Raw genomic sequence first — 14,525 nt, forward strand, 5'->3', positions numbered from 1 at the left:
TCTCTCTCTCTCTCTCATCATCCCCAACAGCCTAGGGATGGGGTAGGATGGATATTGGATTGGCTTGAGAAAATGATGTGTGAAAAAATGATGGAAGAGTCAAAATAGAAATGCATTTTTATTTTCAAGGGAAATAGAAAAATGCTGGTGTTGGAGAGGGCTGTTCCAACAAGCTCAGGTAGTGAGATAATGTACTTTGTGTTGCATTTTTTATCAAGCTCACCCTCAGAACCTTATCTAGTCATCTTAGTTCCCAGGATGAGAGAAAATGTAGCTGGGGCAAGCACAAAAGCTGCCTTCATGTCAGCTTTTTAAAATTAATTCAGCTGGAGTATGTGGAAAACCCTTTTACTGAAGAGGTCATCACCAGGGAAGGGAGTAACCAAGTGGATAAGGCTTAGAAGCAGGTTACCTTCTCAAAGTGTGACCAATATTAGGGAAATGGGGAGAAAAGATGTGGAGAAAACATTTGATAGCTCACTATCTTTTTTTAATTAAATTGTTTATTTTTAGTTTTCAACATTCACTTTCATAAGTTTTAAAATTTCTCTCCCTTTCCCCTCCCTTCTCAAAATGACTTGCAATCTGACATGGGCTCTACACATAAATTTCTATTAAAAACATTTCCAAAATTATGAAATGAGAGTCAAAAGCCTGACTGAGGAAACGAATACCTTAAAAAACAGACTGACTCAAATGGCAAAGGAGGCCCAAAAAGGCAATGAGGAGAAGAATGCCTTAAAAAGCCGAATTTGCCAGATGGAAAAAGAATCTCAAAAGCTTAATGAGCAGAATTATTGCTTCAGAATTAGATTGGAGCAAATGAAGAAATCAAGATGCTGTTAAACAGATCCAAACAAATGAAAGAATAGAAGGCAATGTGAAATAGCTCATGGGAAAAACCACTGACCTGGAAAATAGATCCAGGAGAGATAATTTAAAAATTATTGGACTGCCTGAAAGCCATGACCAAAGCAAGAACCTAGAAATCATCCTCTAGGAAGTTCTCAAAGAAAACTGCGCTGATGTTTTAGTACCAGAGGAAAAATAGAGGTTGAAAGAATCCACCAATCACCTCCTGAAAAAGATCCCAAAAAGAAAACTCCTAGGAATATTATAGCCAGGTTCCGGAATTCCCAGATTGAGGAGAGAATATTACAAGCAGCCAGGAAGAAACAATTTGAATACTATGGAAACACAATCAGGATAACCCAGGATCTGGCATCTTCTACACAGAGGGATTGAAGGGCTTGGAATATGATATTCCGGAGGGCAAAGGAGCTGGGATTAAGACCAAGAGTCACCCACCCCACAAAACTGAGTATCATATTTCAGGGGAAAATTTGGTCATTCAGTGCAATAGAGGACTTTCAAGCATTCTTGCTGAAAAAACCAGAGTTGAATAGAAAATTTGACATTCAGATACAAGAAGCAAGAGAAGCATGAGAAGGTAAACAGAGAAAAGAAATCATAAGGAACTTATCAAAGTTGAACTATTAATATTCCTACATGGAAAAACAATAATTGTAACTTATGAAACTTTTCTCAGTAGTTGAAGGGATTAGAAATGTATATATTTGTCTATATATGAGGGTATATGGCCATATGAATACATATGTGAATGTGTATATATATGTTTACAGGTATACATAGATAGAGGGCACAGGACCAATTTAACAGAAAGGAATCATACTTAAAAGGTGAAATTAAGAGGTGAGAGGAATATAATGAGCGGAGATGGGGAGAGACAGATTGGGGTAAACTATCTCATACAGAAGAGGCAAGGGAAAATGGTTACAATGGAGGGAAAGAATAGGAAGGCAAAAGGGAATGAGTCAACCTTATTCCCATTGAATTTGGCTTGAGGAGGGAGTGAAATACACACTAAATAGGGTATCTCACTCTCCAGGAGAAATAGGGGGGGGAGGGGATGAGAGGGGGGATGATAGAAGAGAGGGTAGGCTGGGGGGGAGGGAAGTTGGAAGCACTCACTTTTGAAAATAGACAGGATCAAAGTAGAGAATTGAACAAGTGGGAGGTGGGATAGGAGGGAGGGAAGTGTAGTCAGTCTTTTACAATATATCTACTATGTTATTGTTTTGCATTGGCCACACATGTACAACCTATACTGAACTGTGTATCTTCCCAATAAGGGTGGGTGACAAGAAAGGAAGGGAATGAATCTGGATTTGAAAGTTTTAAAATCAAATATTCAAATATATGTATATATATATATATGTGTGTGTGTGTGTGCATATATGTGTATGTATGTATATGCTTATATATATATTATTAATACCATCTTACATATAATTGGGAAATAAGATATACAGGCACTGAGACAGAGATCCACTGGAAAAGTCGAAAGGGGTATGGGAGAAAATATGGGAGAGAGCAGATTGGAGGAGGGGATATTCTGTGAGACTGCTATTTTGGGGCAGTGGGTAGGGGAAAAACGGGGAGAAAATTTGTAACTCAAAATCTGGCAGAAACCAATGATGTAAATCAGAAGTTAATATAGCATTAATTAAAAAAAACATTTTCACATTAGTCATGTTGCATAGAAGAATTATAAGGAATGGGGAAAACCATGAGAAGAAAGGACAAAATAAAACAAAAAAGAAAAGAAAATAGCTTGCTTCATTCTGCATTCCAACTCCATCGTTCTTTCTCTGGATGAGGCTGGCATTTTCTATCATGTGTCCTTTGGGATTGTTCTAGGTGCTTGCACTACTGAGAAGGGTTAAGTCTATCAAAATCCGGTCTCATACACTGTGGCTGTTACTGTGTACAATGCTCTTCTGGTTGTGCTCCTCTCACTCAGCATCAGTTCATATAAGTCTTTCCAGGTTCTCTGAAGTTCACCCGTTCATCATTTCTTATAACACAATAGTATTCCATTACATTCATATACCACAACTTGTTTAGCTCTTCCCCAATTGATGGACATCTATTTGAATTCCACTTCTTGGTCACCACAAAAAAGAGCTGCTATAAATATTTTTGTACATGTGAGTCCTTTGCCCATTTTTATGATCTCTTTGGCTTATAGCCCTAGAAGTAGTATTGCTAGGTCATAGGGTATGCATATTTTTATAGCCTTTTGGGCCAGAATATTCCTATCTTCACTAACAATTCTTGTTTGCTAGGTTGTTTCTACCTCCCTTCTGAAGAAATATCAATGCTGTCAATGTTCCAGAAAAGTTGGCTCTTATTTATATCTCTGTTCATTTTTACAATCACACCAGGATCCACCATCATTTCTGAAAGATTTTTTAAAATCATGTACATACTTAACGATAGCATTATTTGTGGGAAATCACTGAATTAATCGATACAAGAAAGAGCAATGAATTTCTGTTATTTGTTTATGACACCTATACATATATGTATATGACTTAAAAAAAACCATCAGGAGAAGGTAGTTATGTACTGTTAAGAGATTTCTAGTAATTCAATAAGAAAGAAGTCAGAAATCTAGAAGGAGCCATGAAATACTCAATTGGCATACAACACCCATAGCAGATAAATTATCTCTAAACTTGCAAAATGTGAATGATAGCATTTATTCAAGAGTAACTCAGTTATACTTGGGGCTTTGGTTTTTTGAGGTAAATGTGGAACGGGCCTGAGAACCAGGGATCAGTGCCATAATAGCTACTTTTTTTTCCCCTTCTAGTGTCCATAGTAATAAATTATTATTATATAGTTATGTAGTTAACCTTTATATATAACTTTAAGGTTTGTAAAGCACTTTATACATATTATCTCATATAATTCTCACAACTATTAAATAGATGCTATTATTACCCCAATTTTACAGATGAGGAAATTAAGGCAAAGAGAGGTTGGCTTGCCCAGGGTCATACAGCTAGTAAGTGTCTGAGTCTAGATTTTAACTCAGATCTTCCTGCTTCCAAGTCCAGTACTCTATAGACTGCAACACTTAGCTATTTTGATGTAGGTATTCCCTACTTTGTTCAGCCAAGAGGAAGGCATTTTAAGGAGGGTTTCTGCTACCTGGGGCCACTTCATTTCTTGATTAATATAATTTTTGTCCTTTTACTGTTCTGTCCATTGTGAAGTTATATTGTTCAAGATTCATGGGGCCCCCTCCTCCATTCTTTTAAAAAAATCTTTGAGGATTCTGTCATAGGCATTCTCTCCCTTCAAGTACCTTCATTCAGTCAACAAATATTCATTTTTGCAACCGTTATTTGCAAAGTTCTCTGCTAGGTTTTGGGAGATAGAGAATTAAAAGAGATAGTCCCTGGCTTCAAAGAGTAGATAACTGGAGTTCAAGTATCATATATATATATATCATGAGTGGTACTATAGAAGCGTGGAGGACAGATCACATTTAATGGAAAAAATCAGAAAAGGTTCAGTGGAAGAGCTGGCATTTGAACTGGATCTTGAAGGATGGATACTATTTCTTCAGGCAAAGTAGTCAATAGAAGGACAGTATTCTAATCTTAGAGAATGGCATAAGCAAAGGCATGGAGCTGGAAAAGCATGGGATGTCTCTGGGGATCAAGTGTCCCCATTTTCTTTTTTGCTCTTTTTGGAACGGGGAAAGCAGGGCAATTGGGGTTAAGTGACTTGCCCAAGGTCACATGGCTAGTAAGTGTTAAGTGTCTGAGGTCACATTTGAACTCAGGTCCTCCTGCCTCCAGGGCCAGTGCTCTATTCACTGAGCCACCTAGCCTCCCCAATGTCCCCATTTTCTTAAAGCCTAGAGTACATGAGGGGCAGTTAGGTGGCACAGTGGATAGGCTAGGACTGAAGTCAGGAAGATGAGTCTTCCTGAGTTCAAATCTGGCCTCAGACACTTAATAGCTATGTAATAATACACATTTATATTCCATTTTACAATTTATAAAGTTTTTTTTTATTATAATAGACCTATGAGTTGGTAATATAAATAGCACCATTTCTATTTTATAGATTAGGAAAGAGAGGTTAGGAGAGTGAAAGTGAATGTTCCTAGTGACATAGCTGGTATAATTCATATACATTTTTTCTAGATAGAATTCTGACCTAAGTTTTGCCTATAATGCTTACTCACTCTGTGACCCTGGGTAAGTCACTTTACCTCAGTTTCCCTTGGTTTCATCATAATTGATTTAAATAGAAAAACTCTTCATTTCTACAAGTTTCTTCCCCTCTGTTTTTCAAACAAATATAAAATGTCAATGGATTTCCCACTGGAAGCATTTTAAGTATTTTGGCTAGAGCTCTTCCATCCCTACTGGGCTATTACTTAAATACCCAGGAAGTCCCCAAATGTAGCAATTATGAACTACTCTGTAATTCTTAATTCTTAAAAGCAATTCAGTTATATAAAATATTCTTATATTTTCTGTTTCTTTAAAATACATGTTATTTTAAAATATTATTTTAAATAGTATTAAAATTTAATTTTTAGAAAACATTCTAAACTAAAATTTGCCTTTTAAAATGCCTTTAAAATAATATAATTGTGACTGTGAGGGTGGAGGGAGGTGTTTCATAAATGAGTGTAACATTAGTACAAAAGACACTAACTGGACTAGAAGTTTAGACACTGGGTTCTCTTTCTAGTTCTCTACTGTGTGACCTTGGGCAAATCCTTTGACTTCCATGAGTCAATATTTCCCTGTCTATGAAATGGGAGTAACACTCGTGTTACCTATCTTTCAGGATTAATGTGAGCACAGTGCCTTGTAACCCTAAATGATCTGTAGAAATGTGAATGGGTATTTTTATGAGCAGTACTTGTAAAATAAAAGGCATTCCAGCTCTAGGAATCTATGAACTCATAAAAAATATTTTTTTTCAATTAGATATTTTGCAAAAGTGTAGCTAATGTCTATGGTGGGCATTAGCGAGAAATTCCTCTGGGATGACCCAAAGAGTTGCCTTTTTCTTTCTATATTATTCCAGCTCAAGTCTTTCATCCCTCATCTTGCTTACTACTGTTACCTCTTCTCAGATCTCCCTGAGTTTCTCCTTCTGCCCTCTCATTCTGCACAAAACTGTGTTGTTAAGACATTCCTCCTCCCATGATGTAGCATCATGCTCCTGGGGTTCACTTTTGAAAGACTCTGCTCCTCCTGAGGCCAGTTCTCTCCAGGGGCAGTTTTCCTTCATGGTTCCCAATTCCTCCTAATTTGTCTTCCAGATCTCCAGTTCATGGGGAGCACTGTAGCATATTTAGGTGGAGTGGGACCTACTTTGTACATAAAAAACACATCTCTGATTTGCACTTGTATGTCCAAATCAAAGGGAGAAAACCCATTCTACAAAACTTGTGTTTACCAAATAAATAATTTGCATTGATAGAAGGTTTAACCAAAGAGTTTCCAACTAATACAGTGATAGATGTTATGAGAGTGATCTCTGGGGTTAGCTAGTCTGATCCTTTTGTTTTACAGATGAAGGAACAAGCCCAAAGACTCTCTGTAAAGCTCATCTGTCTTTCTCTCTTAAGTGACTTGCCCAAGGTCACACAACTATTAATCCTAAAAGCAGGATTTTAAGTGGTGACTTCTGAATTAAGAGTCAGTATTTATCTTGTACAACTCTGTCTCCCTAGCTTATGTGAAAGGTGACTCAATTTTTAAATATTTCATTTAAAATAGCTTTTTAGAAATATCTCTTTTCTGTATTTGTATAGGTAAGTTGATAGTCCCTCTGGGATTCCTACATAAACTCTTCTGAGATGCTAAACTCAAAGGTAGATAGTAGAATTTAGAATTGAAACAGGCCTAGATCATTTAGTTCATTCAGTCAACTTACAATTGTTTAGTTGACAAGCTTTTTACTAAAAGCTTACTATGGGTCAGGCAGTGTGCTAAACACTAGGGATAGAATGAAAAAAAAAATCTTGGTCCCTGTCCTCAGAGTGCTCACACTCTAATGTGAGAGTCAGCACACACACACACACACACACACACACACACACTTATATAAACTCATTGGAAGGGGCCAGGAAAGGCCTTTTGCAGAAGATAGAATTGGAGCTGAGTCCTGAAATTAGACAGGGAAGCCAGGAGAAGAAGTAAGGAGGCAGAACATTTGGGCCATGAAGACTAGCTGATGAAAAGGCATGGAGTTACATTTATAAAAATATTTATGACAGTTTTTGTTTTTTCTTTTTAGCAAAGAGCTGAAAACGAAGGGGGTACCTAATCTGTTGAGAAATGACTAAACAATGTATGGTATATTAATCTAACGAATAGTACTGTGCTATTAGAAATGATGAAGTATTATACGAACTGATGCTGAGTGAGAAGAGTAGCTCCAGGAGAAATTTGTACACAGAAATTACAGATACAACGTATGTGTGATGACCAACTTTGATAGACTGGACTCTTCTCAGCAATGCAGTGATATAAGTCAATCCCAAAAGACTCATGATGGAGAGAAATGTGTGCATCCAGAGAAAGAACTAGAAAGAACTAAGTTTATATCCAGATGGAAGCAAAATACCTGATCTTTTTCCTTTTCTTGTTTGGTTTTATTTCCTCTTTACCATTTTTCATTCTATCTGATACAATCCATCTTTATAACCTGACTAATGTCTAATGTGAAAGTATTTATAGATCCTATACTTGACTATATGTGGGGGAGGGGGAGGGAGGGAGGAGGGGAGAGAGGGGAACAAAATGTGAAACTCAAGGAATTGTGGAATTGAATCCTGTAAACTAAAAGGAAACAAACGAATAAATTTTAAAAAAAAGAAATGATGAAGTAGAAAGTTTCAGAGAAACATGGGAAGACCTGTATAAATGGATATAGAGCACGGTGAGCAGAATCAGGAGAATGATTTATAGCATAACAAAAGCATTGTAGAATCAAATGTTGTAAAATTGTTTTAATATGCAATTGGGAGCAAAATGAAATATTATTTTAAAAAAACAAACAGTATTGAAAGACATAGGAATTCTGATCAACAAAATTTCATGATTTCAAAGAGCTCTTAATGAAGAATGCTACCCACTTCCTGACCAAGAGGTAATGAGACACACATTTTTGGACATGGCCAATGTGGGAATTAGTTTTGCTTGAACATTTATATTTGTTACAAGGGTGTCCCCTACCCCACCATGGGAGGGAATGAAAGGGAAAGTAAATAAATACCTACTTATTAAAAAAAAAAAAAAACGCACAAGGTTGTGTCCTATATGAATAGCAGTCAGAAGGTGAGTGTTGCTAAATTGTAAAGTATAAGAAGACTAGAAAAGTAGGAAGGGACCAGGTTATAAAGGGCTTTAAATGCCAAACTGAGAAGTTTACATTTGATCCTGGAAGATCCTTGAGCCGCTGGAGTTTATTAGATAGGAAAGGTCACATGGTCAGACCTGTGCTTTAGGAAGATCACTTTGGTAACTGAATAGAAGAATGGATGGGAATGGGGACAGTCTTGAGTCAGGGAAACCAATCAATAGGCTATTGAAATAGTCCAGGCCTAAAGGAATGAGGGCCTTGGCTAGTGTGAGTGGAGAAAGTGGGAGGCCTAAGGAGGGATGTGGGAAAGATAGAAAGGCCAAGACTCCATAAGAGATTGGCTGTGTGGGAGGGAGTCCAAGGGAGGAGTCCAGACTGAGGATAGCCAGGAAAGTTAAGTAAACTATCATGAACTGGGATCCTCTCACTTCAGAGACAGGACTATTTTCAATGCTCATACCTACATACCATAAGGGAGACTCAACAAAAAAGCTAGTCTGAGTCTTTGCTTTAAGGTACATAAAGCATTATTCACGAGACTTTAACAACAACAAACAACCTATAAAGAAGTAAAACAATTGTTATTTTAAAAAAGAGTCTGTGACCAAGCCATAGTCTATGTATGGATTCTTGGCTGGGGCAGCAGCCTCCTCATTGCTTTAGATGTAGTGCCTTAGAATGTTAATTGCAGCATAGAGCCCCAAAGCTCATCTGTTTTTGTTTGTTTGTTTGTTTTTGTCTTTGTTTTTTAAGCCACCAGTGTATAAATATGACTGTTGCTTGGGGATAATAATAGTCTCCAGCATTTTGGGAAAGTGCCTTTTCCATATATCATTTGATCCTCACAGTAAGGGACTTATCTACCTTTTTAAAGATGGGGAAACTGAGGCTGAGTTTCAGTAAATTATCCAGGGGACCACAACAGCTGGTAAGTGCATGAGGAAGTATTGGACCTCATTTCTTCCTCACTTTAATGCCTGCCCTTTATCTGCTGCCTTACTGGAGGCTAAATTTGCTTCTTTATCTCAGGGGAACAATTCTTTAAGAAAACTTGGGACTCACTGCCCTCTTGTGGTTGAGAGCTGATGCCTTATTCTATTGACTGCCTTCCCCATAGATCATCTTCACAGAAAACATAGAGGGGCAGGGCAAGCAGAGCATGTAACAGTAGGGAGAACAATGTGTTTTCTTCTCTGTAAACTCTCCTTGATAAATATTTCTTTCCTCTTGCAGAGTCTTCTTCTTTTGTATTTCCCCAAGGGAAGGCAGCTTGTAGGAAGAGAGCTGGGAATGGAGTCAGGGTTAGGGGTTGGAATGATGCAGGGGCTGGAGAGAGATATTTTTAAGTGAATGACTCCAGGGAAGCAGGAACCCTTCTGAGCTTGTTTCTGAGTAGTGTGGTACATGGGGTGGTGGGAAGGAGGCTGGCAGATCTCACTGCTTGTTACAAAGCCCTGCTGGGCTTTGTAGGAAGCTTACTATTTCATAATTTTTTAAAAGAATAAATTTTTTTTTAAATGGGGCCATATGATGAGACCTCAGCAAGAGTGTTCCTACATTATCCCTGAATACCAATCTCCCTACCCCCATCCTTAACCCCTTTCATCATTCATATCCCCCTTTAATCCCAATGCCCATCTGTTTTGCTGCCATTTAGGTGACAGAATAATCTAAATACTGTGTCAGTTCAGTCCACATATAGATAATTGACACTGGTTCTTGTGGTAAAATCCTATCCAAGTTTATCCTGACTGACAACTATACCTTCACTTCAAACCCCATGCATACTCAGCTCACATAGATCCCAAAGAGGAAGGGAGGAAGGAAACAGATATTTATTCAGTGTGCTCTCTGTGCCAGGCACTGGGCTAAGGGCTTTACAAATATTATCTCAGCTTGTCCTCACAACAGCCCTGGGAGGTAGGTGCTATTATTATCATTTCACAGTTGAGGAAACTGAGACAGACACAGGTTAATGATTTGCCAAGTGATGCACAGTTAGTGTCAACTCTGAACTCATCTTTCTGACTTGAGGCCCTGAGCTCTGTCCATGGTGACACAAAGTTTCCTCTGGAGATCTGGAGCAGAGGCTTCAGGAGTATGGAGCCTCCTCTGGGTAAGAGCCATTTTTCACTTGTAATGGCTCTGTCCAAGCCCTCAGAAGGCTGCTCTTGAAGAAGTAGCCTAACTAAAGAGAAGATGCCCTGGTGCTTAATCACAATCCAATAAAGCATAAACTCTTGGAGGGCAGAGAGTTTTGTTTTGTATTCTCAGAGCAAAATAACCAAACACTTTTTTTTTTCCTGGAGTTAGAGGACCTGGATTGAATTTCTCTCTCTTATGTTCTGGCTAAATCATTTAACTCCCGGATCTCAGTTTCCTCATCTATAAAACGAGAAGTTTAGATTTTATGGTTTTGGGGATCCTTTGTGTTTCTAGATCTGTGAAAATGCTTGTTGAATCAATGAAAAAGTCAACACAGAAATTATCTTTCTTCCTTACTCCATCCAATTCTTACCTCCTGTTCCTGCTGTTATTGTTCAATTATTTTTCAGTTGTGTCTGACTCTTTGTATCCCATTTGGGGTTTTCTTGGCAGAGGTACTGGAGTAGTTTACCATTTCCTTCTCCAGCTCGTTTTATAGATGCAGAAACTGAGGCAAACAGGGTTAAGTAACTTGCTCAGGATTATGCAGCTAGTAAGTATCTGAGGCAGGATTTGAACTCAAGAAAAGTCTTCTTGGCTTCAGGTTTGGTACTCTGTGCCCCTATCTTAGTTACCCTCTGGATACCCGTATCACTAAAACTTGGAATAGATCAAGTCTTTTCACCTTATGGTAACCATGGGCTGGAGAGGGATGTCTGGAAACACTCCAATCTTGACGTCTGCCCATTGGGTGCTCCCCTAGAGGCTCTGAAACTGAACTCCAGGCCTGTTGTGCAGGCTGTGGGCTTCTAGAAACTGCATAATAGTTGGTAACCCTAGGCAATCTGACCCAGCTGATCTGCGTCTATCCACCTTGGAAGGTGCCAAATGGACACAGACTCATTTGATTCAGCAGGTGAGTATGAAGTTACCTATTGTGTGTGAGGCAATATGATAGGCATTAAGGATATAAAGATAAGGGAAAAAAAAATCATAAAAATACTATCAGAGCAGCCCCAGGATTGTAGGAATCACTACTGAATCAAACTCAGTCCCAGTCTATTTATCTTCTAATTAATAAAGATCAAAGCCAAGAGGCTCTCTCTGAAATGTAATGTTTCAGGAGGAGGTGGAGTGTGGAAGGAGGGAGAGGGAAGAAGTCCAAAGTCAGTGGCAATAGACAATGAAAGATTTCTCAGCCTTTAGTGATATTTTCTTTTCTTTTTTTCTTCCAAGGCTGTTTTACCCAAATGCTAACTTTTCAGTTTTGTGGTACAGTAGAAAGAGTATTGATGAGGGGATCTGGGTTCAAGTTTGGACATTGTCACTTATTAGCTATATAGACTTGAGCAAATTAAATAACCTGTTAAATGAGGGGACTGAACTAGATGAATCATAGGGTCCTTCCTGGCTCCAAATTTTACGAGCCTTTGTTCCTCAGCTCTGTTAGTGGAGCTGCAGAGGAGAGGAGCAAAAAGGTAAACATCTGTGTTGTAAGCCCTGCTTGCTAAGCTACTGCTCGTATTCTGGAGGAGTCCCTTCCTCCTGGGCCAGAGCCCAGTCTACTGTGCTCACAGGGTTTCCAGGGGCTCCACTGCAGATTTGCTAGTCCCACAGCCACCTCGGGCTGATCCCTTGTTTTTCTGTCTCCAGCAAGGCTTAAAAATAGTCCACCATGCAGACAAGACGCTGGCCAGCTTCTGCAAGTGGCAGAAAAGCATCAATCCTAAGAGCGACCTCAACCCCGCCCATCATGATGTGGCTGTCCTCCTAACCAGGTACTACCACAGCTGGAGCCCGGCCTGGATGGAGGGCTGGGGGATGTCTGGAGGAGGGATGGACATGGGGAAGGTATAAGAAGTGAGCAGTCCTTCTAACTAGACCTTTGTCTTCTCTACCATTTCTCGGAGGCTGTTTTTCTAATATTTCCAATTACTGTACTAATGGAGGAAGCAAAGCAACATGGCTGATCCAGAATCTTGGGTGATACATAAGGTCTACTTGAAACACCTGACATGAGTTTGGGGATTGCATTTTGGAGAAGCTCAGTACAGTGGAAAGCCTTTCTGAGATTGGAGTAAAGGATTTGGTTTTGAATCTCAGATCTGCCGATTACTATCTATATAACCTTGGGAAAATCACTTCACTCCTCGGAGCCTCAGTTTCCTCATCTGTTAAATTAGAATATTAGACTACTTGACCTCAAAGGTCTCTTCCAGCATAAGTCAATAATTTTATGATTTTCCTACCTAATTATGTTTTTCTTATGTTATCATCAAGCAAATGTCACTTGGTTGATGAAGGGGGAAAAATACTGAATGGCCAAAGAAACCAAGCTCTTTTAAGTTGCTAAAGTCCATAACAGAACATAGATATTTGAATGTTTGCTGCCATAGTCAGCTCACACAGGGATGCTTGTTGATCATGGCTGCCTATACCTTTTCCCTACTGATGCACCAAGATTAGCTTCTCAGGAATACAGTAGCTTCTGAGGGGGAAGAATATTAGAGCCAGGGGGGAGCTGGAGGCAGAATAAATGCCTGGAATGAAGAAACAGCTTTTGAATAGCTGTATTCTTGATACACAGAGGGAATGTGGAGGGCAGGGACAAAGATGTACGTGGAGCCAGAAGCCTCTTGTGGTGTAGATTCTTTGGTGATCTTTACTATGGTCTAAGATATATAGATCTTTAGTGGAATGTAAGTATAAAATTTGCATTTGTCCCGGACATACTATTGGAAAAATTCAAGTAAGCTCCCTACTTTACTATTCCCATAAACCCCCTTTGGGGAGGGAGGCAAAAATGGAATGATGCAAGAAACTGTTCTAATAACTTGGACTCGTAGATCTTGAGCTACCAAGTTCACCTCCATCATAGTACAGATGAGAAAACTGTGATACGTGGTCACACAGAGATTAAGTGTTCCAAGTGGGTCCTCCTAAGTCCATGTATAGCACTTGACATCCCCTTTCCTTTGCCTTCCAAGTATAACCCCTATGCTTTCTTTTTTGAAAATCATCATTATATTTTATGACAAAGGGAGTTGATAGAAAGAATACTAGTTAGAATGTAAGCTTTTTGAAGGCAGGAATTATTTTATTTTAGTCTTTTTATGGACAACAACTTGCATATAATAGGTATCTAATAAATTCTTATTGACACCTTCACTAAGCAGATTGAATAAAAGGTGATATATTTTCTGGCCTTGGAAGTACTTGAAATCCAGCTACTAAGTTATAGAAGAGTTAACATCTATGTTATTGGAAGAAGTAGTCACATAAAGGGGGAAAAAGTCTTTGAGATTTGAAGTATTGAAAATTAGTTGATCTCTAAACAGCTGCAACATACCTTTATTCTATGACTTAAGATGATCAAATGAAGTTATAGAACATTTGTGTTAAAGTCTCACTCTAACACTATTTGCTGCATGATGAGTTCACTAGAAGTAGTTTTGTCTTGGAATGCATCCAAGAGGGACTAATCATTCAACCAACTAATAAAGCAACCAGCATTAAATGCAAACTGTGTTCTGGGCCCTGTGCATTGGCAACAAGAAGAAAATATGAAAGAGTGGCTGTCCTTAGGAATTTTCTCTTCTATTGGGAGAGACAGTGTGTGTGTGTGTGTGTGTGTGTGTGTGTGTGTGTGTGTGTGCATGCATGCGAATGTGTATACAACATAAACGTAAGGTAAACTTTTGGAAGGGAAGGACAACTTGGGGGATATAGAAAGGCTTCATTTAGAAGATATCCCTTGAGAAGAGCTGTGAAAAAAAACAAGGAATCTAAGAGGAAGAGGGAAAGTGAGTGTGCATTCCAGGTCTGGAAGACAGTTCATTCAAAGGTACAGAGACAGGAGATGGGAGTATCATGTATGAGGAATAAGCTTGGATAGAATTCAGAAAAACCTGGAAAAACTTACTGATTCTGAGTGAAGTGAGCAGAACCAGGAAAATATTGCATGCAGTAACAGTAGCATTGTGTGATGACAAATTTTGATGGACTTGGTTCTTCTGAACAATGAAATTGTCTTAGACAATTCCAAAAGACTCATGTTGGAAAGTGCTGTCCACATGCTGTCCATTCTCCACAGAGAAAAAATTATGGAGTCTAAATGCAGACTGAAGCATGCAGTTTTCTCTTTTTTTTTTCTTTCTTGTGGTTTTTCC

General features: G+C 38.7%; 1 protein-coding gene across 1 annotated transcript in view; it reads left to right on the plus strand.

Moving 5' to 3' along the window:
* LOC138173525 (A disintegrin and metalloproteinase with thrombospondin motifs 12-like) overlaps window positions 1–14,525 on the plus strand; it is a 594,307-nt gene that overhangs the window by 313,824 nt on the left and 265,958 nt on the right. Inside the window, exon 6 of the mRNA XM_069103549.1 lies at window positions 12,010–12,134. Coding sequence (XP_068959650.1) covers window positions 12,010–12,134 — 125 coding nt within the window. The remainder of the gene's footprint in view (window positions 1–12,009; window positions 12,135–14,525) is intronic.

Source organism: Petaurus breviceps, unplaced genomic scaffold (genome assembly GCF_028583685.1).
Source record: "Petaurus breviceps papuanus isolate PSGF00001 unplaced genomic scaffold, PetGlider_PUasm1.0 129, whole genome shotgun sequence".
NCBI lineage: Eukaryota > Metazoa > Chordata > Mammalia > Diprotodontia > Petauridae > Petaurus > Petaurus breviceps.